Source organism: Arachis hypogaea, chromosome 17, assembly GCF_003086295.3.
Source record: "Arachis hypogaea cultivar Tifrunner chromosome 17, arahy.Tifrunner.gnm2.J5K5, whole genome shotgun sequence".
NCBI lineage: Eukaryota > Viridiplantae > Streptophyta > Magnoliopsida > Fabales > Fabaceae > Arachis > Arachis hypogaea.
The window spans coordinates 10285515-10312763 of NC_092052.1; the positions used below are offsets into that span (position 1 = coordinate 10285515).

Genomic DNA, 27249 nt, shown 5'->3' on the forward strand with positions numbered 1-27249 from the left:
ACCTGGGCCCAGTTCAACGTCCATTCAGGCGACTGTCCCCACAGACGGCGCCAATGTTTTCTTCTTCGGGTATCGGACAGTTCGGGTCAGTATCCTGATTGATGAAGGGGAGATCTCGCCTGGGCGTGAGTTACCGGGCTGGTGTAGACGGTGTCCCGAGTACTTCGTGTGAGGGGGGTGTCACCTGCAAAGACACTCCGACGCTCTAGTCAGCAAAGTGTGCAGGTGAAAATGGGATGAGTAGTATGTGACGTACCTTGGGGGAAGGGTAGGGTCTTTCCTATATATATCGTGTCAGAGGTGGGCCCTGCAAGGACAGTCCCACCCTCTTCGATGTTCCCCTGCACAGCTGTAGCGAAGCTGTCAGGGACGCGTGTCCAGGTCGGCGTCTGGGCGCCTTGCACCCAACCGTACGGGTCGGGTAGCAAGCGGGTCGGGCGGGCCCATATTCTCTTTGGGCCAGGCCGTAACACTATTATTTTTTTGGTGACTACACCAATGCTATTATAATTAACGTTTACAGTGTAAGTATTAACATTTAAATAAAATGGATTTTAAGTGTTTTTTTGGTGACTAAATGGATTTAAGTATTTAAAAAAAATAAAAAATTTAATTAAGTAAATTTAAAAAAATTAAGTTAAAATTTTTCAATAAGACGGCATTTCTTCGCAAGTGAGTCCCTTCCTCTGTTTCACTCTCATTGCTCTTCCCTCTCTAACAAAAAGAAAAGAAACGCCTCCATCGTTGCCGGTAGGGGTGAGCACAGGTCGGTTTGGTTCGGGTTAAAGGTAAAATTAGAACCGAACCAATTAAAATGTAACTAGTTTGGTTTTGTTTGGATTTGTATTTTTTTGTGTATGTATTCGAACCAACCAAACCAATTAAGAACGGATTGGTTCGGTTCGGGTAATTGGGTATCCGATGACTTTGAGATTCATAAAAAAATCGAAATTTTTATCTTAAAAATTCAGCAGTAAAATAAACATGTAACATCAATAGAAATAATCAAAACATGTTAAACATACACCAAATACATTAAAAACTAAACACATTAAAATCCAAACATATTAAACACTAAACACATTAAAATCTAAACATATTAGAAACTAAATACAAAAGTGTAATAGAAATATATATATTTTTATTTAATTAATATATTATCGAATTCACGGGTTGGTTCGGATTCCACACTCCTAAATCAGATACTCGAACCACTTACTAGAAATAGCCATAAATTTGGTTCAGTTGAACCCGATTACCCGTTAATTTTAAAATTAATTTAATTGGTTTGGTTCGAGTTCGGACAGCTAATCGGGTACCCACTACATGTGCTCACCCTAGTCGCCGCTATTTTTCTCACCGCCGCCGTCCGTCATTCACCGGTCGTCTCTCCACTGTTTTCTTGCAACCCCTCTCGAAGGTCAGTGACAGTGTTCACTTATTCTTAGTTTTTCTCTTTATTCTCTGTTCTGAAATCATTGAACGATTACAAGTTTTTTGTGTTTTTGTTGAATCTCCCCCATAGTCGTTCTCCGTCGGCCCAGAACCCTAACCCACAGAGAGTGAGCCACTCTTCCTGTGAGGAGCCGTTGTGCTCGCTCACCCCAGAGCCCTAACTCTGTCGTCGTCTCGTTGATACAAGCTCCTCTGTGCAGCACCGTCGGGCTCCATCACCCCCTTTGCAGTCGAGCCTCCCTCGTCTCTCTGTTTTCAGCGCCGTGTCGTCCTTCCTTGCATTTGACATGGTAATGGAGCCTCAGCTCAATTCTGATTCTGATTTATTTTTATTCTGAACTTTTTTATTATGATTGTTGGTTTGATTCTGATTTATTTTTATTCTTTCGTCGTCCTCCCGATAGTTGATTCTGATTTGTTCTTTCGATGGGTTGTTAATTCTAATTTTTTTACGTTGAATTTTTTGTACTGTTTCTTTTTTTTTTAATTCTTTTTTAGGGTTGATTCAATGATTCTGACTTATTCAATGAATTTTTAGGTTATTGTACTGTGCTTGACATTTTGATAATTCGCCGTCGCCTTGTCGCCGTCGTATCATCGCCGCCATCTCGTCGCGCTCAACCGCTCTCCGTCGTCCAGCTGTCCCTCTCGGAGGTCAGTGACAGTGGTCGCTTATTCTTGGTTTTTGTTTTTATTCTGTGTTCTGAAATCATTGAATGATTACTGTTTTTTTGTGTTTTTGTTGCCCTTCTCACCCATAGTCGTTCTCCGCAGCCCAGAACCCTATCCCACAGAGCGATCCCCTCTCCCTGTGCAGAGCCGTTGTTCTCGCTCACCCGAGAGCCCTAACTCTGTCGTCGTCTCGTTGATTCAAGCGCAGCGTCATCGTGCTCCATCACCCCCTTTGCAGTCGAGTAATGGAGCCTCAATTCAATTCTGATTCTGATTTATTTTTATTCTAAACTTTGTTATTCTGATTGTTGGTTTGATTTTGATTTATTTTTATTATTCCATCGTCCTCCCCATTGTGGATTCTAATTTGTTCTTTCGATGGTTTTTTAAATCTAAATTTTTTTATTTTGAATTTTTTGTACTGTTTCTTTTTTTTTTTTAATTTTGGTTTAGGGATGATTCAATGATTCTGACTTATTTAATGAAAATTTTCTAATTTATTTGTTCTGTTGCTGATTTATTTATTTAATTATGGTTTTTTCAGATTTTATTTCTTTGTTATATTTTATTAGTTGCAAAATCAGAAGACCCAAAGTAATGGTTTTTGTTCATTTGTTGTTCAAATTCAGAGATGGCCCTTCCCTCCTTTGCTTGGTTAAATCAGTCCGGTTTTCAAAATTTTGCTGTTAACTAAATTTTGTTATTGGCTAGATGATCAATCAATTTAATTCATTGTTCTTAAGTTGTGTGTGTCATTTGTAAGTGGGGATTAAATGATATTGAAATATGATTTGAGGGCTTATCTGATTTTTTTTTTCTTTCGGTTTTTTCACCAATAATGTAGGATTTTTGTAGTCATATTCCTATGGCGGAGGGTCCATCTGTGTGTTGCACTGGGAAAGTGCCAATCCTTCTCTGATTATTCCTACGAGAAGAAATCAGAATCTTAGCGAATATAGTACATGTAAGTATAAATTCTTTATTTTGGAACGATAGATTTTTTGAAAAAAACTTTCTATTTATGCTATAATTGCATTATCTAACTTTTTTTTTTTTTGTCCCTTAAGTGTCATGCATGCAGCACACACTACTTGGTGCCATCGAAGTGAGAGTAAATATGGAGAGATGAGTGCATCTCACCATGATGGGAGAAGAGATGAGTTTTTCATTGCTATGGTGTGAACAAATCGGTCCCTCCGATTTGTTTCATTTTTTAAATCAACAATCACAAATCGGATGGTCCGATTTGTGTTTTTAAAAATAAAAAAATTTTTACTGTTGAAATCGGACTGTCCGATTTCTATTTCAAAAAATAAAAAAATAATAAAAAATACAAAACGGACCATGCGATTTGTAGTTTTTTTTTATCAAACAAATCGGACCCTCCGATTTATACTTTACTTTTTTTTCAAACAATCGGACCGTCCGATTTGAATAAAACACCATATAAAAAAAATACCTAATCTTCCCATAACAATGTATTACACATATATTTATACAATATAAAAAAAAATTAGCCGGAGAGATTTAAATGAGGACTTCCAAAATACATTTTTTCGATAACCAATCTGATTTATAGTTGCTGTAGGTTTTTAGCTACACTGACAGAAGATTCAGATAGGACTCGTATCTTTGGTACCTTATAAAGCTATTGTCATTCAAATAGAGGAAAAAGAGTTTGCGAGATATTTGTATTCTAATTTTTATATTTTTTAATATGTTTTAATTTAAAATAATATCTTTTACAATTTGTTTTTATTTATTTTCAACGCAATATTGAGACTGGTATTGGTGGGTTATTGTTACTGTATGGCTCGGAGTTCAAGCACAGAGTTATGCACCATTATTTGAATAGTTGGGATTGTATTTGAAACGATTGTTCATATATATATGCACCATTATTCACGTGGGAGGTGCCCTTATATATAACCCAGCAAGAGTTATGCTCTCGAATTTCAATTTGGGACCCCACCTCCAGCTCCACCTCAATCTCCAAATCCTCCGCCTAAGTCTGCTTTTTGAAAGGAGATGTAGTATTAAGCGAATTCTTCTGTGTTGTATTTTTTTTGTTGGTGAAATATATGCACAAGAAGTATTAATTGTCAAATGATATTTTACATTTTAATCTCTTTTCATCCTACAATATAGCATTGCTAGAATAATGTGATCTGTCCATAGAAGCTATGTGATACCTTTTTCTTGTATAGATTGGTACTATATGGTGCTGTGGTTTAACAAGTTACAGTACTGCTATTCTTCCAAGATATCCTATTATTGGATGTATTGTTTAACATCTGTCAGTGTTGCTCTTTCTGCTTGAATGGCTTGATTGCAACCTATTAATGGATTTTGCAACTGATAGAAAAAAACATTCTCTTATCAATGGACGCATGAGCAGGTTGTCATTGTTGATAATGGAAGTGCTGATGGGACTTCGACTTAGTTTGGTAAAGCTTTTACTTTTTGAAAGTAGCTTATAAAAATTGTTTTTTGAAAGACAACTTTTTAAAAGTGGCAGCACTTATGTTTGGTAAAATCACGTTAAAAATAGCTTTCAATTGTGTTTAGTAAAACAGCTTTTAAAAATTAAAAAAAATTATATTAAATATATTTATAACGAAGAATAATTTTTTTTTAAATTTTAGAGACCAATAATTTAAATATTTATTTGATTTATCTCTATATTAATATAAATAGAGTTATCATTAGTCAATAATAAAACTTGTATGTAATTCAATGTTAGTACTGATACGTAAATTACTCATTTATATATATTGACTCACTTTTACAAATCACAGAAAATAGGACACATATCTCAAGTAAAATTATATATCTATATTTACATATGTATATATATGCTGTTATTATCATTTTGACTAATGTTCATGAAGTTGGTGTACGAAAATTTTATGATTGGTTTCCATAAATCAGGTCTCCTTCACGTTTTAAAGAACAGAGAAAAACAAACATCTACTAAAAAATACAAAAATAACGCACAAAAAATAATATAAATAGATAGAAGTTCATACCTAATACATGATAGAGATGTATTTGTGTTGAAATTGTGAAGATTAGGTTGAAAAATAAAAAATATATGAAGATTGTGTTAGAATGTGTGAAGGTTAGGTTGAGAAATTAGAAATATATGACTGGCGAAAAATATGTGTGGGAAAATAAATAAAATCTAGTGTTAATAATTAATAATGGTAATTTTGAATATTTATTATATTATATTTTTTTTAATTTTAATAAGCACAAGCAACTTTGAAAAGCTCCCTCTTAGGTGCTTTCAAAAGCATCCCTAACTTTTAAAAGCCGCAAGCACAAGCACGTGGGCTTTTTAATTTACCAAACGCAAAGTGAGGTACTTGGTGCTTTTAAAAAGTACAAGCACCTCTTCAAAAAGATTTACCAAACCCAGCCTACAAGAGTAGCTTTTGAATTTGGGAAAAAAGACAGATAGATCCCTGACTTTTTAAATTTTTGACAAATATATCCCTGACAAAATTTAAATACAAAAAAGTCCCTAACTTTAACAAACGGAGGATAATTTAGTCATTCCGTCTATTTGCCTCTCATACACCAAACGGAACTGGCTGACGTGGCTGAAATGGTGTCCAGGTGTCCGTTACGGTGCCACGCTGGAAGGGGAATAAAGTTCGAAGGACAAATAAGTCCTTGACGTCATTTTGCAAATAAAGTTTGAAGGACAAATAGGTCCTTGAGAATTTAGTTCATTATGCTTCAATATGTATCATATATTACTATCTAATTGAAATATACCTATATTATGTACCATATATTACTATCTAATTTAATAATCAAATGTGTCACATGACACTCTTATTAAAATTGAGAGAAAATATATTTTTTTTTCAAAATTAATAAACTCCTTTCCTAAATTCTCTCATCTACCTCTCTCCATTTTTCTATTTCTTTCTACTATTTTTACTCTATATATAATTATATTTTATATTAGTAATTTGACAAATTAAAATATGTCATTCGATATTTTTTTATAATTAAAATATTTTAAATATAAAAGTATACACATTAAATTATTTTAAATTTTAGATAACGAATGTTAAAATTAATTACTAATAAAAAATTAGAGTTTTTCATATAAAAATAATAACTAAAAATCTTATTATTTAATTTTTTATCTGCAGATATCTTGGTCTTCTTAGCTAGAGATTTTTGTCAACTTACGACTTTTTTATAAAAGTAGTTTGATTTTATAAATTTTTTGTGCCATGCATAATTTATACTGTTAGAATAAAGTGAACTATACTTTTAAAAAAAAAATTATTCTCGTAATGTTATTATGGATAAAAATACTAGTTCTAATATAATACACAAATGCACTAATACTAACTTAATACATGAATAATGCACAAATGAACTGATGCTAACTTGATGCATAAATGAACTGATGCTAACTAATGCCACTGGTATGATGAAAACTGAATTAATGCAATTTAACAAATTCTAATATAATACACAAATGCACTAAAACTGAACTAATGCAATTTAAGAAAAAAAGTAGACACAGAACAAGCCCAATTTCTGCAATTTTAATACAAATAAGAGAAAAGGACAAATAGGTCCCCGATCTTTTGTCCCGCGGACATTTTTGTCCCTGACCATTGAAAAATACTTTCAAGTCCATGACCTTCACAAAACTTGGGCGGATCAGTCCCTGACGGAAGCATTTGGACGGAGGGACTGATCCGTCCAAGTTATGTGAAGGTCAGGGACTTAAAAGTATTTTTCAATGGTTAGGAACGAAAATGTCCGCAGGACAAAAGGTCAGGGACCTATTTGTCCTTTTCTCTACAAATAATTTTAATTGCAAAATACAACACGTTAACTAGATTTCAAAATAAAAGCATAATTTTATCAACTAAATTGTCATAATAGAAGCATAATAGAAGTATACTGAACTAAATTCTCAAAGACTTATTTGTCCTTCGAACTCTATTCCCCTTCCAGCCTGGCACCGTAACGAACACCTGAGACACCGTTTCAGCCACATCAGCCAATTCTATTCGGTGTATGAGAGGCAAATAAACGGAAGGACTAAATTGTCCTCCGTTTATTAAATTCAGGAACTTTTTTGTATTTAAATTTTATCAGGGATGTATTTGTCAAAAATTTAAAAAGTCATATACCTATCTTTTTCCCTTGAATTTGTAAGGAAATACACGGTAGACAAAGTTAGAGTTGTCTTTCTCGAAAGAAATCATGGCAAGGGAGAAGCAATCAGAAAAGTGAGTCTAATTTCTCATTGCATTGAAATTGCTGTCATAATGTTGTTGATGATTAATTAGTGCTTTCTTCATTTCTTGAAAGCATTGTATTACAGGGAATGTTGCATTCTCATGGTGAGCTAATTCTTATGCTTGATGCTGATGGAGCTACTAAAGTCACCGACCTAGAAAAGCTTGAAAATCAGGCTAATGAAATGCTATCATATGCACTTTATAGATATTTTAATTTTGGTTTTAATCTCTTGGCCAAATGTTTATACGTATTATGTTCCGCCATTAGATTCAAGTTATTGCTAAAAAGCAATTTCAACATGGAAAATCAAGCCCTAGTGATCCAAGCTTTAGAGTCTCTGATATTCCTCTTGCTGCTTTTGGTTCAGGAGCTCATCTTGAAGAGAAGGCTTTTTGGCCACATTGAGTGTGGCTTTCTTGTTCTATTTCTCTTTTATTTATTATTTATTTTTTATGTTCTTGCCATATATGTGTGGACTATCTTGGTTGAACCATGTAATGTAACATTTTTACAGCGAAAGTGGTACCGCAATTTTTTGATGAAGGGGTTCCATCTTGTGGTTCTCTTGGCTGCTGGTCCAGGAGTTCCTGATACACAGGTAATTTCCTACTTTATTTATTTATTTTATCATGCACTCTAATATGGTACTCTTGTGACTAGCAAATTTCTTTTGTATAAATAGTGACCAAAGCTTAATTTTTGTCTTTTTGGATTCACTTCTCCCTTACTTGTGTTTGAGCATGTGTATTAGATGTTGTTCCATGATGGATATATGAAAATATTTTTTGGTGTCTAACCTTAACTTTCTACATCCACAGTGTGGTTTCAAATTGTTTACTAGCGCATAGGCTATGTGTCGTGTAAATTCTCAAAATCATAAGAAGCAACAACATCAGCATCAAATGGGGCCTATCAGTTTTGCAAAAATGCATAATGAAATGGTAATAACTTAGATATTTCTGGAAGAATCTATCTTCTTGTATACTAGCGTAGCTAATGATTATCCTAAGATTAGACAAATAGTATTTTTGACCATTTTTAATATTTTTCCCCTTACCTGTAGCGTGAAATGAATGAGAACAAAAGAGACCCGTCACGAGTTGATGTGTTTGTTGCAATTCGAACCAGACCAAAAGGGAAGGAACTTGATTTAGAAATGCGAGCTGTTATTGCAAGTCAAATTAAGTTTTGTCTTCGATGCTTGTGTCAATGGTTCAATTGCTGCTTCTCTTATTATTGTTTCCTCATTTTAAATTTTGGATTATGCTAGTTAGGATGGTAATTGGTAAGGACTAAAGGGAATGGCAGAAGTGAATTCATCCTCCTAGTTCTTAATAAACTGCTCTCTTTTTCTATGTACTTTCTTGGATTATCTAACATCTGTTGATTTGGAAAAAAAAAAGGAAGAGGTATTGTAGGTTAGATATTTTGAATGGTGAATGGTTTGCATCAAGAAAACAAGGTGATAAAGCAAAAGAGATATGAACGTGATGAAGGTGATGGAGAGGATGATATCAGTGTATGATGCTCATTTGTTCACACTAATGTCAATCTATTCTAGTTCAACCCTCCTCTTAAATACTTTTGACTCTTTGACCAATTATTCACTCATGGTGTATAACCATGGCGTACTTTATACATTTTTATCATATATAATCATGTATCCCTTGAGCTCCACCCTTACCAGGCTTCCCTTCCCTCGTGTTTATTATTGGGTCTCTTTTTCAACTTGTTTTTGGTACCATTTTAACATGTGCCATAAAGTGCTTATCTACTTCGGTGATAGCTATTCTACCAATTTTCACTTTTTTGGTTGCATTTTGTCATGGTTACCTTTCTCTACTTCTTCCCACACCATTCCTATACCTGTGTCATCTCAAACCCTGTGTTTCTGGCATTTTGAATTCAACTGTAACATTAAACTCTTTCACCAGCCCTGCAATTTTCGCTTCTCTCCCTCAATCTCCCTCACTCTCAAACCCGAAAGTCTTGCTGGTGGGTGATTCTCACTCTCTCCCCTGTCCCCCTGACTCCTCTTCTCCTCTCTTCGTTGCCTTCGCCTTCACCCCTCTTTGCTGCGCCTCTGCTCAGCTGCCGCGCCCTCTCCCTGTTTATGCTTTTGTTTCATTATTATACAATTTTAGTTTCATTCATGCCCAATCGGATATTTGATTGTGGTGTTGAACTGATGGTGTGATTCAGCTTTGTGCCAAGGCTAATTGAGGATCTCTAACTTTTATTCTTTTTCCAGTATTCCTCTGACGTGTTATTGTTTAAGTATAGTGGTTCACACTGTTGCTGAACACACATGCAATTTCACTACTGTTGTGTTTCATTCGTTTGCCAAACTTTTTGCATCCGACTCCATGGACACTAATATGAGGATTTGGGACATCAGAAAACAGGGATGTATTCATGCATACGAGGGTCACACCCAGTGCATTGGTACTATCAAATTCACCGATATATGTTGAGTACAAATGTACTTTTTAATTAGCAAAATTTGAGTGCTGTTTATTGACAAATTATATTTTTCTTTTGTTAACCTGGCTAATGTTTTCTAAAATATATATTTTTGAGGTTCTGACTCAATTTCTATGGTTTTATCTCTCTATTATTTTCTTCAAGAAACCTGAAGCTCGAGTTTACTTTTTCCATCTCTACGTCTGAGCCACATCTCTTTTCTGCTCCGTTGCTACCTCCTCTTCGCTTCTCTGCTCTTCTTCTGTGCTACTTTGCTCCATCGCCTCCTCCTCTCAGCCAGTCTGCTCCACCTCTCTGTCTCTGCTGGTTTTTCTGCTACTAAACGTTTTAAATTTTATTGTTGTTCAATGTGTTATTGTTGATTAAGTGCTAATGTTGCTGCTGCTATAAGTTCAAATATGCTGATTGTTAACTTTATTTATTTTTGCATTTATTTTTCCCCCTCCCTTTTGGAATCATCATGAGGATAGAGACAAACTTTGAAGTAGTTATTTCTGTTTGTTATTTTGCTCGATGCAGTGGAACGTCAGAAAACTATGTTTTGAGTATGACACTGAGCCATATTATCAAATTCTATATAGTTAAGTTAAGATAATGTTTGCTTGGATTTTGCCTGTTGATCAACCAACTAGTTATTGTTTATTCATCATGTATATATCGTGCAGAACTTTGCATTTGGACCTGGGATTGAGGTTTGCTCTCCTGTGAGTCACAATTTATTCCTCGAGAAATTGGCCATGATCGTTGTTGAACTTTGGAGAGTTCGAAGAGAGGTTGCTAGCCAATAATTTGTTCCTTGCAAAGGTCGCCATGGAATGCGGTGTTGGCATCTTCACCACGGTTCCCTCCATTTTTCATTCCCTAATTCACCTAACTATGAACATTTGTGTCAGCTGTTAATTAATTTTAATTACCCTATGATTAGGGGCTAAACAATAATAATTAATAGTAATTATTTGGTGTGGTTCTCATACTGTTATGAAGTTGGAGAAGCGCAAAGAGAATTTCGCCAAGGAGCCTGATTTTGTTTGTGTTGATGTGCCGTTATATGCTTGGATAAGAAGCTAGACTGGATTGACAGTATACTTCGTTCAAAGACGGTGCATTTACTCACCTTTTAGAAGGCTTAGGTGCAGGTCCTTTTGCTGTCTTTATTGATTCTCCAGTTAATGTGGTATGTGACTAGGTGCTCCTTGCCACTCTCTTCCTCTCCCTTCTTGTTGGTGACTACTTCCTTTTATCTGAACTTAGCAATGAAAAAACTGATTATAACAAAAAGTAACAAAATGAGAAGAAAAGAAATTTAAAGTGGCATCATTTAAATCTATTGGTCTAACATGTTGGTGCTGGATCTTACAAAGCCGAAAGCTAATGTTTTTGTACTGTAGGCAAAAAGATGCATCCAAACAATATATATATATATATTGTTAACCCACAAACATCATTGTGAAGTTATTAGGATTTTGCTACTTTGAAAATTTAATACTGTTTAAAGTAAATGGCAAATGGAAATGTTCGATTTTTGAACAATTTTTGGGGAAGCTATTTGTTTTGTGAAGCAACATTATCTTGTGTCTTTTTAAAGTGAGTGATGATTTATAGATGCTGACATTTTCTCAGGTGAAATCTAGAATGGTGGGTGATTCAACCTACAGAAGTACATTTGACTGCTTTCACAAGACTTCACATCGAGGTTCGTAAAATTCTTCCATTGTTGATTTTATCATTGTTGTGGTGTTACTTTAAGATATTGAAGCCTTAGGTATGTAAGTTGAAAATATTTTTGTCAAACTTTGTAAAATTTAGATATCCTTCACTTCATTTTATAGTTTTATGAATGTGAATTCAACCAAATTGAAATTTTCAAGTTACTCACTTCTCCTTGTTCATCACTGATTTATTAAGTCATATATGTATTATCTAGTTCATGAATATCATGTTTTTCCTTTTGTTTAGTTGAATTCAATTTTCCATTCAGCCATACAGAGTAAAGCATCCTAAAACTTATTGTGGTTTTTTGTTTTTTATTTTCGCAGAATTCATCAATCCATATGGAATTAGTTCCTTGTCTCAAACTCAAAATGATTCTGAATTTTCATCTGATAGAATGTCTCAGTTCGGCACAGCACGTGATTATCATGATTTCGACATGCAAAATGAACCATATTGGTATAATGAAAAGGACGAAGACTATTTCATGACTCCGAATTTCGAAGGGCCTGATTTCTTTGGGAACCAAAGTGAGGATAAGTTTGTCATGACAGCAGAAATGGAAAACCAACATGACAATCCTCTTAGTCTTGCTTTTGACCACAAAAAATCTCGGTTAGAGGGAAATGAATCAAATGATAGTTACATGGAAATGCGACTTTATAATCATTCCTCTGTAAGGAATGGAAATGCGACTTATTCAAAAGGCTATAGTCTAGTGGTTGATAACAAGGATTTTGAAGTCGAATCGGAAGGTAAGACCGAGAAACAAATCGTATTCTATGGTTGTGAGGTTCCATTTCGCAAAGGCTGTGATGGTTCAGGAGAGCCTTGTAACGGGGATCCTACGAACTTCAGCTATCCTAGTTTGAAGGAGATTCATCTGAATGATTTTCATTTGAAGGTTGTTGGAGATATTAGCTTTTTTGGTTCAGCTCTTGAGCATGCTGAGAATGGAAGTTTCAACTACTACACTAAAAAGGACAAAAGTGTAGGCTATGAGGATCCGTTCGACATAACTATCAAAGTTGCTGAAACAGATCTACCAAAAGGAGTTGACAACCATGAAGCTCGAGATGATGGAGATTTTACCGAAGAGTGCCAAGATCCAGACATTGCTGCAGATGGAGAGGTTGCTACTGATGATGAGCTCTTAAAGTACACTCAAGAGGATGAATATGAAGTATTTGACCTGAGAATTATACACAGAAAGAACAGGTTTGTTTTGGAGATTACCTTTTGTCCTACTTCCTAAAATTTTATTTCTGCCTGCTAATGGTGTGGAATAAACTGATTTTGAATGTGAAGGAGACTAGGAATTGATGCCACTTTGTTGGATTTTGTTGATTTAGTCTGCATTAACTCTGTGCTGATTTTAACCCAGTAGTTATTTCTTGGGGAATATCTATTTTTTATCTCCAAGATTTGGACTAAATATTATGGAATCTACAGGACTGGATTTGAAGAAAATAAGGAGCTCCCAATTGTGCTGAATACAATCATCGCCGGCAGGTACTATATAACGGAGTATCTTGGTTCAGCTGCCTTCAGTAGGGTTGTCCAGGCTCACGATCTTCATACAGGAATAGATGTTTGCTTGAAGATTATTAAAAATGACAAAGACTTCTTTGATCAAAGCTTAGATGAAATCAAGCTTCTGAAACTTGTCAATAAGCATGATCCAGCAGATCAACGCCACATATTGTGTCTTTACGATTATTTCTACCATCAGGTATGCCTTTAAAGTTAAGTATACAGGATTATAATATTTAGGAAAGCCTATATGCTGAACAAGGAAAGTTTATTTATCCTTTCTCATACTGTATTTAGAATGGTCTAATTGAAATTTATGATTAACATATCCTTCTATCTTTTCAGTTTTCACATCCTGTTTGATCTTAAATGTTAATGTTGAGTCTCTTATGTCAAATGGAAACTTCACAGGAACATTTGTTCATTGTAACGGAGCTTCTCCGAGCAAACTTATATGAATTTCAAAAATTCAACCAAGAATCTGGAGGAGAGGCATATTTTACATTGAATAGGCTACAGGTTTGTTCAATCAGACTAATAACTTTTGTGCTCTTCTTGATTATAACATAGCCTATCAGTTGCTACATGGTTCATTCAGAAATTTAAACAAAATGGCTTCTTGTAAGAAATCGAGATGTGGTCAAAGAATAATTATCATAGTTATTTCATATCCTTCTTTGCAGTTCATTAATCATCAGGTTTTGGAGGCGTTGCACTACGTGCATAACTTGGGAATCATTCACTGTGACCTGAAGCCAGAAAATATTCTAATAAAAAGTTACAAAAGATGTGAGATAAAGGTTATTGATCTTGGAAGCAGTTGCTTTCAATCCGACAATCTATGCCTATATGTACAATCCCGATCCTATAGAGCTCCTGAAGTTATGTTAGGCCTTCAATATGACGAAAAAATTGACATATGGTCTCTCGGATGCATCTTGGCTGAGCTATGTGTAACAAACCAGAAGAGATCAAATCAGAATTTAACTCCTTTTAAAAGGAGGGGAAAACACGTGATTGAAATTTCAAATTATTGTTATTCCACATGTTTAGGGAAGTAGTTAGGATATGGATATTATAAATAAGGAAGCTGAAAAGCTTTTAGGTAGGGAATAAGTGGAGTGACTATTTAGTGGAGAGTTTGGCCTCTTGAATGCCAAGTGAATCTTCTGTCATTACTTGTTCTTTCTTCCTTCTTTTCTAAATAATATTTCCTTGAGAGTATCATCTTGATACCTCAACCTTTCTCTATCCTATCTTCTACCTCTCACCTCCTATTACTCTAATTGCTAATTATCTGCTACTGTACCTCTTGATATTCTGGAGTTAGTAAAGAAACCCTTAACAATTGGTATCAGCCACCGATCTGGGATTAGTACCCGTAGATTGTCTCTACTCGCACCACCGCTGCCATGGAAGAACGCGTGGATGGTTTGGAAAAACAGGTCGCTGAACAAACCCAATTATTGGAAACAATGATGAAACGAATGGAAGAACTGGTGCTACGTTCACAGCAACCAACACCCGAAGCCGAAGGTGGACACTCACGCAACGACGATCCTGGAGGCGGACGTCGACGACATCCCATTCCGAACAGAGGCGACGGCAATCGCTCTGTGGACATCCCTTCCTTTGATGGGTCGGACCCGAGCAGATGGCTAGTGCAAATGGATCGCTATTTTCGCATCTCAGAAATTCCGGTGGGGGACAAGCTTGAATACGCGGTGCTAGCACTTCATGGAGAAGCTTTGACATGGTTCGAATGGTGGGAATCCCAATCCACTTTCCACACGTGGATCCGCTTCAAACAGGACTTGCTTAAGCGCTTTGAATCTGGCGCGGCGGCCAACCCACTAGCTCCATTACTGCGGGTGAAGCAAACAGATTCAGTGATGGCATACCGCTGCGATTTCGAACTAGCGGCGCGCTCTCACCGACAATTGGGAGGTGACACCTTATTGTGCATGTTTCATGAAGGTCTCAAATCGACCATCAAATCAGAGTTGAAAGTGGAGGATTTTGAGAACCTCCAGGAGTTAATGAATCGAGCAATGGTTATTGAAGCCAGGAATTTAGCATGGGAAGCAGAAGGAATGCACCCAGGGGGTAGAAAGCAAGATACAGTATCACGTTCAGGGTGGGGGGTTTCTAAAAAATCTAATTGGGTCAAGCTCAATACTCACTCTCCTCCGGCAGACCAGAGTAAGCCCACCATTGTTACTACTTCCAAATCAGACTCAAAGAATGACACTGGCCCCTCTATTACTTCAAATTCTAGTGGATCCAAGCCTACTTCCCTTTGGATTTCCCATGAAGAATGGAGTGAGCGACAACGGCGAGGACTATGTTTTCGATGTGCTGACAAGTGGAATCTGAGTCACATATGCAAATTCCGCCACCAACAGCTGATCCTTTTGGGTGAAGATGACGACGAACCACAAGACCTTGAGGCAGCTCCTCCCATGGCAGAACCTGATATAGCTCTTCACACACTGTCTCTGCACCTCTCGTCCCTTAGCTACTGGGGTCTCACATCCCATCAAACTCTGAAAGTTCGTGGGGTCATCAATGGTAGGGAGGTGGTTATTTTGGTCGACCCAGGTGCTGAGGCTAATTTCATTTCCTCTACTCTAGTCTCCACTTTGGGTTTACCACTGATGCGCCTACCTCCGTTCCACATCGAGGTGGGTAATGGTGCGATTGAGCAGGGCTTAGGTGGATGCGAGAACGTCAAAATTCTGGTGCAAGGAATTTCCATCATTGCAAACTTTTTGGTTATGGAATTAGGACGATCCGAAGTAGTTTTGGGTGCTGGTTGGGTCGCCAGTCTTGGGAAATTTGAAGGCGACTACAACACTTTATCGCTTAGCTGGGTACAAGATGGTTCGAAGGTTACATTACAGGGTGATCCAACCTTGGGAAGGACTCATGCCAGTAGTAAGGTGACTCTACAAGCCCTGCGAAATGCTGAAGAGGGATTTTTGGTTACTCCGTTATTCCGCCCTGATGCCGATGAAGATTCTGTCACCATCTCTTCCGAGACCACTGAACTCTTGAGCCAATTCGATGATCTGTTCCAGTCCCCATCTGGTCTTCCTCCTCAGAGATCACATGACCATGCCATAGTATTAAAAGAGAATTCAGATATTCCCAACATACGCCTTTATCGGTATCCTCACTATCAGAAGGAGGAAATGGAGAAGATAATTGAGGAAATGCTTCAAATAGGAATTATCAGACCTAGTACTAGTCCATTCTCTAGTCCAGTAATTCTTGTGAAGAAAAAGGATGGCGGATAGCGATTTTGTGTTGATTATCGGGCGCTCAACAAAATCACCGTTCCGGACAAATTTCCGATTCCTATAATCGAAGAGTTGTTGGACGAATTGGAGGGGGCTGCGGTTTTCTCCAAACTCGATTTGAAATCGGGATACCATCAGATCCGGATGAAAGAGGAAGATATCCACAAGACCGCATTCCGCACGCACGAGGGTCATTACGAATTCCTAGTAATGCCATTTGGGCTTTCCAACGCACCATCTACTTTTCAGGCACTAATGAATAATATCCTCAAACCCTTTCTGCGTAAGTTTACATTGGTTTTTTTTTTATGACATCCTAATTTACAGCAAGGATGTGGACAGCCATCGCGGACATCTGCTGCAAGTGTTGGAAGTGTTACGACAAAATCAATTGTTGGTCAACAAAAAGAAATGTTGCTTTGAAAGATCTTGCATTGAGTATTTGGGCCATATCATATCATCAAAAGGTGTGGCAGCCGATCCCAAAAAACTCCAAGTTATGTTAGATTGGCCGCGACCTAAGGACCTTAAAGGTTTACGTGGTTTTCTTGGCCTCACGGGATATTATCGAAGATTCGTTAAAGGATATGGTTGCATTGCATGGCCATTGACCCAGCTACTAAAGAAAGATTGTTTCCACTGGACTGATGAGGCGGAAGGTGCATTTCAACAGCTTAAACAAGCAATGGTTTCAGTACCTATGTTGGCAGTCCCATGCTTCTCCAAACCTTTCCAGATTGAGACAGATGCATCGGGAAAGGGAGTTGGTGCAGTTCTGATGCAAGAAGGGCGCCCCATTGCCTTCATGAGCCAAAAACTTTCTACAACAGCTCAAAACAAATCCGTGTATGAAAGAGAATTAATGGCTATTGTATTGGCTATCCAAAAATGGAGGCATTATCTTCTCGGACAGCATTTCACGGTATTCACAGACCAAACATCTTTAAAATACCTCCTTGACCAGAAAGTTGCAGATGAAGGGCAGCAAAAATGGTTATCCAAGCTATTGGGGTATAAGTTTGACATTCGATACAAGGCAGGGATTGAAAACCGAGTTGCGGATGCTCTTTCAAGGAAGTTCCACTTCTCATCTCTTTCTTTTCCCATAGCTGCTGAATGGGGGGAACTAGAGACCGAGGTTTTGGAAGATGATAAGTTAAAGACCATTATGCAGAAGTTGTTACAAGGAGATGAGACAGTGTCTGGATTTGAATTAATCAATCGCAAGTTAAGGTATAAAGGGCAGTTGGTGATTGCCAAGACCTCCAAGTGGATCCCTAAGCTTTTGATGGAGTTTTACAGCTCCAAATTGGCGGGCCATTCTGGGTTTTTTAGAACCTACAAGAGAATTTCTTCCATTCTCTATTGGGAAGGTATGAAGTCGGATGTGATGGAGTTCGTAAAAAATTGTGAAGTATGTCAGAAAAATAAACATTCCACCCTTCAACCGGCAGGCCTACTTCAACCTCTTCCCATACCCACAAACGTATGGGCTGACATTTCTATGGACGTCATCGGAGGGTTACCACGGTCCAAAGGGATGGACACAATTTTGGTAGTGGTTGATCGACTCTCCAAATATGCTCATTTCTACCCGCTTGCACATCCCTTCTCAGCAAAAGACATTTCTCTCTTGTTCATTAAGGAGGTTGTTCGCCTCCATGGGTTTCCATCCTTCATTGTCTCTGACGACAAAATATTCATGAGTGCCTTTTGGTCCGAAGTATTCAAACAGGCTAGAATCTCCTTGAAGATGTCCTCTGCATATCATCCACAGACCGATGGCCAAACGGAGGCTGTTAACAAGTGCTTAGAGACCTATCTCCGCTGCCTCACAGGCTCTAAGCCAAAACGTGGTCCACTTAGCTGCCTTGGGCCGAGTTCTGGTATAATACTACTTATCACGAGTCCATTTGCATGACCCCTTTTCGGGCTTTATACGGGAGGGAGCCGCCTCCATTGTTAAGAGGGGGACTGGAATCTACTGTAGAGGAAGTTAGACTACTAATGGAAGACCGCAATCAGATGCTCGATGAGTTACAATTTCAGTTGAATAGAGCCCAGAATCGTATGAAGCAAGCTGCTGATAAAAAGAGGAGAGATGTCACTTTTGAAGTAGGAGACTTCGTGTTTTTAAAGATCCACCCATACAGGATGCGATCTCTTGCCACCAGACCGAATCAGAAGCTCGGCGCCAGATTTTATGGTCCATATGAAGTACTAGAAAAAATTGGTGCGGCGGCTTATAAACTTCGGTTACCAGCCTCTGCAAAGATACATCCTATTTTTCATGTTTCACTACTTAAGAAGAGTTTGGGATCTTCAGTGGAACCCCAAAGCCTGCCTGAGTCTCTCACTGAGGAAGGAGAACTACTAGTGGAACCTGAACAAGTTCTGGACAGTCGTATGAGCAACCAAGGACACCTGGAAGTGCTAATCAAGTGGCAGCATCTTCCCGAATTTGAAAGTACATGGGAGCGGGCCGACAATCTGCAGTTGGCCTTTCCATCTTTCCATCTTGAGGACAAGGTGGCTCTTCATGGGGAGGGTATTGTAACAAACCAGGAGAGATCAAATCAGAATTTAACTCCTTTTAAATTTACTTATAGAAGGAGGGAAAAACACGTGACTGATTGAAATTTCAAATTATTGTTATTCCACATGTTTAGGGAAGTAGTTAGGATATGGATATTATAAATAAGGAAGCTGAAAAGCTTTTAGGTAGGGAATAAGTAGAGTGACTATTTAGTGGAGAGTTTGGCCTCTCGAATGTCAAGTGAATCTTCTGTCATTACTTGTTCTTTCTTCTTTCTTTTCTAAATAATATTTCCTTGAGAGTATCATCTTGATACCTCAACCTTTCTCTATCCTATCTTCTACCTCTCACCTCCTATTACTCTAATTGCTGATTATCTGCTACTGTACCTCTTGATATTCTGGAGTTAGTAAGGAAACCCTTAACACTATGCTCTGGTGAAGTATGTTTTAATTTACCTATTAATATATTCTGAAATGGATTTTTCCGTAACTTTAACATAAGCTTAGGAATTTAAATCCTTTTTGAGAAATTCAGTAAGTTATGCAGTTTGGTAGGCTAATATATTGAGGGATAATTTATATTCAGATTATGATAAATTCTTTGTTATTGATTTATCCTGATTATTTGTGTCTTCTGTAGGTGCTCTTTCCAAACGATGGAGTTGTGATGATTCTAGCGCGTATGATTGGAATGCTTGGTCCTATTGATCTAGAGCTGTTGGTTAAAGGGCAAGATACACACAAGTACTTCACCAAAGAATATGATATTTATTATGTAAATGAGGTTTGTTTCCCATTGTTTTTTCCCTCCTTAGCTGCTTCCTTTTTTTGTCCGTAGGTTTACAAATTTCGTTCATTCATTCTTCTTCATGCTGGTGAATATATGTCACATTGATTTCTTTACTTGACAGAAAAAACAAAAATAAGTTCCCTTCTAGTTTCTAAGTGTATTAGATACATAGCAAGGATTTTGTTGACGTGATGCAGTACCTTTTTTCTGCATTTTCTTATGAGGGTTTATCAAATCTTATTATTCCACTTCTTGCTTAATTTCAAATACTGCTATGGCTGCATTTCAATTAAAATATTTCACAGTATATCAACAAACAATGCAAATTCAATACTAATAAAAGAAAATGTGGAATACCATTTTGGGAGAGAAAGAAATATACAGCAACTGAAAAGAATAAGCATATGTATTAGAGTAAATTACACTAGCTTCCCCTAGAGTTTAGGTAATATTATACACATGATTCCGGATTTCGTATAACTTAACCTTAAAGAGGTTGGTGCCGTGTGTAATATCACCTAAATTTACAGAGTTCAGTGCAATTCAACAACAAAGAAGGAAAAGGAGAAAATGACCTTAAATACATCAACGAAATGGAATCCTTGTTTTAAATTTTGATTTCAGTTTATTTTTGTTCTTTTTCTTTTTTAAACTAATCTTTGAGTGTCTCAAACAGGAGACTGATCAATTGGAGTACATAATTCCAGAGAAGTCATCATTGGAGCAGCACCTACAAGTTTCTGATACAATGTTTATAGACTTTGTAAGATACTTGCTTAGCATCAACGCTAAAAGAAGACCTACTGCTAGACAAGCACTAAAGCATCCGTAGCTTTCCCATGTTTACAAGTCCAAATAGTACAAGTTATTTTTATCTTCTAATTTTTTTTTTCTCCCTGCATATAGGAAAGCTTGCAATCACATTTTTGGTTTGTTTGTAAGCAACAAGAAGAAAATTCACTGCCTCAAGATGTATATGTTTTGTTTTTGTTCCTTGTTGTAACAGTTTGTTCTTGTACAGAACTTGTGTCCATTGTTTTTTGCCTTCCATGGACGGGAAGGTTTGAGAATTTTACTAAAATAACATTTTTGTTTTACCTTTTTTTTATTAATATTTTTTTTAGAAAGCTCAATACCTTAGCTGAGTTCTCCTCAGCAGTGCCATCAATTTCCAAGGATCAACTTTGCCTCCTCTTCTGCATGCCCATCAGAACTGCAAACCTGGGAGCTGCATTTCATTACGGTAAATAAGCATCCAATACAACCTAATTTTCATGTCACATGTTTTACTCTTACCTATTTCACATAATTTTAGGGACATATTTTAAAAATATTATAAAAAATGTTTTACTAAAAGTTATTTAATATATTAAATACATTAAAAACTAAAAAAGATTTTATAACATATTCTTAAATGATACACGGACAGTATATTAAAGTCAATTTTTAAATTGTAAAAGTATAGATAGACAATGAAAATATTAAATAATATGAACAATGGATATATCGGATGTTCAATTCACTAGATGTGCGGATAGTTATTCTAATATTAAGATTTAGGTGAGTAATTTGAGAATGTAGTATGTTTTATAAGCCAATTTTAAAGTCTATTGTTGATGTTATTCAAGAATGTCATTAATTACCTGGCATAAATAACCATCTTTTATGTTATGTAATAAAGGACAAAAGGACAAAGAAGAGACTATACTTTGTCATCTTATCCACCATTGCCATAATAGAATCCTTTCCTCGTGCTTTTGCTTGGACGAGGTCTTGCTGCGGAATTTAATGCTACATCTTGATAATCTTAATAATATTACGCTGAAATAATATTTAGATCCAGTTTAAGTAAATAACTTAAATAAGTTCTTTTGAAAAAAGAGTTTAAAATATAAGGATTTTTATTAACAACAGTTTATAAATAAGTTATTTTGTGTTTGGATTTTTAGTTATAAAAGTACTTATTTTAAAGTTGTAGCGTTTGCATAAATAACTCAAAAAATAAATATATTTTTTACAAAAGAGAATGAATATTAAAATAACGATGATAACAAATACTTTCCAATATTGGATGTTGATTTTAAATAACCTAATCACTAATATTGTGTATGATATGGTAGGTGAAAATAAAAAATAAATATAAAATGTGTGTCAATGTATATTTTGTTGTTTTTTATTTTTTTACTCCTATTGGAACTCTCTTCTCCTTTATTGAGGTCAAGAACTTGCTATAATTAACTATGAAAATAATAGCAAATTTAATAATAAAAAATAGAGTGATAAAATAATAAAAAAATACTTATAAGGAATATATGCAGTAGGTTGTTCAGATGCAATATTGTCTGAAAATGGCAGTGGAGGATCAATACTTTCATCAGATGAATGGCAGACCTTGCATGAAAATGGTGGTGAAATGTCAGTATTTTACACAGAGTAAAAAAGGAAAGTAGATTTTTTTTGGTAGAATGACTTATCAAGAAGTAGAGAAGTCATATATTTCTACTTCTTCAAAAAGCTGCAAATTAACTTTTTTAATTTATGTATTTGTTTTTCACTTTTTGAGATCCAAATATATCATGACAAAATAATTATATTTTCTTTTATTGATCATTATGAATTTCTTATGTTCATTTATAATATTTTAAAAAACGAGAATAAAAATAATTAAATAGAAGTAAAATTGTCTATAAATTATTTTACATGACACTTACAGATACAACTAAATATAAATTAAACTGTGTTTTACTTTATTTTTTGTTCTATTATTAACAACAAATAAATTAATAATTTTTGAGTTTTGCTTCACCATCTTAATTTAAAGAGTAGAACGACTCCTTTTGTAAGTATTTCAACGTCTCAATTGTAGTTTTAAAAATAAAATAAAAAATAAAAAAGAAAAAATACAAGGTGTACAAGACAAAGTAAAATGCAAAAATTGAGAAGAAAAAGAAAAAAAAATGAAAAAGAACAAATAAAAATAAAGAACTTTGAGTAAAAATAAAAAATAGAGTACATGTTTGAGTTTAGACTTCACAGATTTCCAGTTTTAGTGTGTAATGTCAGGAAGTCGATAGTATTTTTGGATTTTCAAGTGTTTCTTTAGTAGAAGAAAAATTAAACTGATTATAATGTTTGTCCAAAACTCTATATAGAGTTACTCTTATAATGATCTTTGTCGTTTTCAAATTTAAATAATCGTTTGCACTTGTTTCTTTGACAACTATTTTGTACTTTATTTTAATGCACTTATTTTTTTGACAACCGATTTCCACCTTACTTTAACCATAACTGCTCAGAGCATGTCCTATAATCTAGGTCCAATTCAAATTTTGTATAAAATAACTTCTTTGCCAATGTTAATTAAAAGCTTTTTATAAAATATATTGAAACTGGCTTCATAAATTAATAATAATATTATATTATATTTATTTATTTAAAATAATTCTTTTTTTAAATAATAATATTTTTTTGTCAAATACTATTACTAATTATTATTATTATTATTATTATTATTATTATTATTATTATTATTATTATAAGGTTATTTAAAGAAAAATTAAATGTGGTATAATTAGTAATATTAAGACCAATGCTATTATTTTTTTTGGTGACTACACCAATGCTATTACAATTAATGTTTACTGTGTAAGTACTAACGTTTAAATAAAATGAATTTAAGTGATTTTTGGGTGACTAAATGGATTTAAGTATTTGAAAAAATGAAAAAATTTAATTAAATAAATTTAAAAAAATTAAGTTAATAATTTTTCAATAAAGGACGGCGGTTCTTCGCACGTGACTCCCTTCCTCCGTTTCACTCTCATTGCTCTTCCATCTCTAAAGAAAAGAAAAGAAGCCTCACGTGACTCCCTTCCTCCGTTTCACTCTCATTACTCTTCCCTCTCTAAAAAAAGAAAAGAAGCCTCCACCGTTTGCCATTCTTCTCACCGCCGGGATCCCTCATTCACCGGTCGTCTCTCCATTGTTTTCTTGCAACCCTTCTCGAAGGTCAATTCTTGGTTTTTCTCTTTATTCTCTGTTCTGAAATCATTGAACGATTACAGGTTTTTTGTGATTTTGTTGAAATCATACCCTGCATCTCCTAACTCCGACCATCATATCTAAAATATTTTGTAGATAAAGAGTACTCAATATTTTAGATATTATAAAATATTATAAGATAAAATAAAAATTATACTGATCATGTTCTCTGAGTATTTTTTAATATCTTTTAATTTTTATTTTAGATATTTAATATTTTTTTGTATGAAATATTTTTTTACTTTGTATTATAATTCTATTAATCCTATTAGAATAAAGAGTACTTGGAGTACTAAAAAAATATTAAAATTTATTTAAATATCTAAAATAAAATTATAAGATAACATAAAATCTACTTCTACTTAATATACTAAAATTGGGTTTTTCTCCGACTTATGATGGTGAGGTGTCAATTTTTCGTGATTTCATTTTCCCTCAAAAATAATTGCACTATTTTCTCTTCTAAATTTATTTTTGAAAAATATCTTTAATCAATATAATTATATTATAATTAGTATTTAATGAATGGTACATAATTATACTAATTTAAGAAATTATCTTTATTATAATTATATCAAATCAATATTTAATGTATTATTAAACTACTTATCAATTATCAATTAGAAATATTTTTAATCATAATAATAATAATAATAATAATAATAATAATAATAATAATAATAATAATAATATGATAATGATATGATAATGGCACCGATTATTCTAATCCTGATAAAAATATTTGATTCTAATCATAAGATTTAATAATAACCAATTTATATATCTCTTTTAAATTTATTCCAGAAAAATATCTTTATTATAATTATATAACAATATTATAATTAGCATTTAATGAATAATCCATAATAAAACTAATTTAAAAAATATCTTTATTATAATTATATAAAATCAATTATTAATGCATTATTAACCTAATTATCAATCAAAAATATTTTTAACTATTTTAATTATATTGATTTTAATTATATTGATATAATTCTATTTCTTATTTATTATTATCCTATGATTTTATTAGTCACAAGTTATTATTTTAATTGTGACCCTAATAATAATAATAATAATAATAATAATAATAATAATAATAATAATAATAATAATAATAATAATAATAATAATGTGGTAATGCTACGAAGTTGGCCGGAATTATTCTGATCATGATAGAAAATAATGATTCTAATTATGATAGGATAAAATCATATAAATTTAACAAAATTAATATATGATGTGTACCTACCGTACATAATAGAAAATTACTTTAATAATAACTAATTTAGATATTTATTTTTGGTTTACTAAAGTCTATATATAGTGTTTTTTTTGTGGTACATAACCTAGATCTGAGAGTCAACTCATAATTTTGAATTTATTATTTTTCTTTTACTACTTCATAGAATAGGAATGAATTTTTCATTTTTTATCAAAGTTGATTCTTTTAAGGTACAATTTATAATTTTTTATAGTATTTTTTATATACTCAATCATTCTTTTATATTATTCTTTTGATAATTTATTAATTGAAAATTACTGAAAGTTATTCTTTTCGTCTAATATTTCAGTGCCATTGTTTTTTGCTGCAGTCGTTTACAATGCATCACATATATTAGTTTTTTCTCATTAGCTCGAAAATTATTAGAATTATAATTGAGGAATTCAATTATTCTTGATTGAGAAATTATTTTCATGGAGCTTTGTAGGCGAAGTTCAAGTTCCATCTCCTCCATGCTTTTTACGTCACCCCGAAAATCTTCGAAGTGGAGCACATTATGAGATTGAATTCCCTCCGTTAAAGTTCAGTTTTGGTAAATTCGTGACAAACTTGGACATGTAATTTCAACGATTAGTAATATATTTAATTTTTTTTATTTTAACCTTTTTGTTATTAGGATAATTTTATAACATATTGTGATGTTTTTTTCAGAAATTACCGGCCTTCTTTTGTATGAATGCAATGCCATTGAGGGGAACGAGGGTCAGTTTAGTTTCTCGGTGTGGCAATTATATACTTTGCTGCATTGCATGGATAGTGAATGATGAAGCTTATTTAACAAGAGGATGATCTGAATTTGCACGAATTCTAAATGTTCAAATTTACGATATTGTTTTAGTTGGTTGTCGTTACGAGAATGACTCTAATCTATACGTGTATAAGGACTATAATAGATTAAATATTATTTAAGTAATTTAGTTTTAATATTAGTATTTGATTAAATTAGTATTAGAGAATTTTAAATTGTTGTCTCAATTTATATATTACGACCATTTTTTTTGGATATGTTATTTTTAAATACTTTAATATAATTTTTTTTACGATATATTTAGGTTTATTTTTTTTCTTTAAATACATGTATCACCTTTATTTCTTTATTTGTATTTTATTTTGGTAATACAATTATTAATAAAAATGTAATTAAAATAAAAAAAAAACTTAAAATATCACAATTTAAAAGAAAAATATAAGGTACGTGAAAAAAAATAAAACAAAAAATTAAAATTGTTCTATTAATTATAAAAAAAATTGTATACAGTTTGAGTATGTATAATTATAACAAAAATCTAAACAATCTCGTGCCTTTTTACATTGATTTTAAATCAGCATTATAACAAAAATCTAAACAATCTCGTGCCTTTTTACATTGATTTTAAATCAGCATAATTACAATCGGTTTGTTTTTACTTTTTCACCAAAACAAAAAAATTTCGACCTAAACATAGGAAATTGTTTACCTAAACACAATTTCTTTGATGATAAAACTACCGTCATATATATATATAGAGAATTATTTAACAAAATTAATATATGCGTATATATAAATAAAAAAATTATTATAATTTTTAGAAATTACACATAAACTCTTTTTTTTTTCAAATAAATTTATTCTAATTATATTACAATTAGTTCATGAATAATGTATGCCTATATTAATTTAAAAAATATCTTCATTATAATTATATCAAATTAATATTTAATGTGTTATTAAACTATTTATCAATCATCGATATTTTTAATCATTCTAATTATAACAATTGATATAGTTCTAATTCTCATTCAAGTACAATAATTTTATTAGGAAATATTTAATTTTAATGCACACATTAATAGTGACCCATTTAATTTGATAATAATAATAATAATAATAATAATAATAATAATAATAATAATAATAATAATAATAAGGTTTACACGGTACATGCATTATATTTTAAAGAGATAAAATATATTTTAAAAAAATTAGGGTATCAATAATCAATTATGATTAATATCAATATCAATAATTAATTTTTATAATTATTTTTGTACTACTAAAGGCTACATATAGTGTTTTCTTTTTAGAATAAAAAAGGTTGTGATTCATAATATTTTCGTAAAGTTATATCGTATGGACACAAGATTAATTAAATAACAAATTGAATTTTAATTAA

General features: G+C 33.6%; 1 protein-coding gene and 1 long non-coding RNA gene across 32 annotated transcripts in view; both read left to right on the forward strand.

Annotated features, from left to right (window-relative positions):
* The first annotated feature begins 1264 nt into the window (after nt 1-1264).
* Nucleotides 1265-4234, forward strand: LOC112766775 (uncharacterized). The gene is made up of 6 exons (XR_003184546.2): nt 1265-1420; nt 1526-1745; nt 1994-2109; nt 2230-2369; nt 2972-3091; nt 3195-4234. It is a non-coding gene; the product is annotated as an uncharacterized lncRNA (long non-coding RNA).
* A 3084-nt stretch (nt 4235-7318) lies between these two features.
* LOC112766124 (uncharacterized) overlaps nt 7319-27249 on the forward strand; it is a 32272-nt gene continuing 12341 nt past the window's right edge. The window contains exons 1-13 of one of the 31 annotated variants that reach the window (XM_072222332.1): nt 7319-7397; nt 7493-7817; nt 7925-8008; nt 8229-8351; nt 8474-8929; nt 10560-10734; nt 10879-11068; nt 11515-11587; nt 11931-12822; nt 13057-13336; nt 13549-13656; nt 13821-13937; nt 19618-19761. In XM_072222332.1, coding sequence (XP_072078433.1) covers nt 11527-11587; nt 11931-12822; nt 13057-13336; nt 13549-13656; nt 13821-13937; nt 19618-19761 — 1602 coding nt within the window. In that variant the 5' untranslated portion in view covers nt 7319-7397; nt 7493-7817; nt 7925-8008; ... (3 more) ...; nt 10879-11068; nt 11515-11526. Of the gene's footprint in view, nt 7398-7479; nt 8009-8228; nt 8352-8473; nt 11069-11514; nt 11588-11930; nt 12823-13056; nt 13337-13548; nt 13657-13820; nt 14389-19617; nt 19762-20443; nt 20865-27249 lie in introns of those variants that run through there. The other 30 variants (XM_072222333.1, XM_072222335.1, XM_072222330.1 and 27 more) reach the window with 30 other exon arrangements.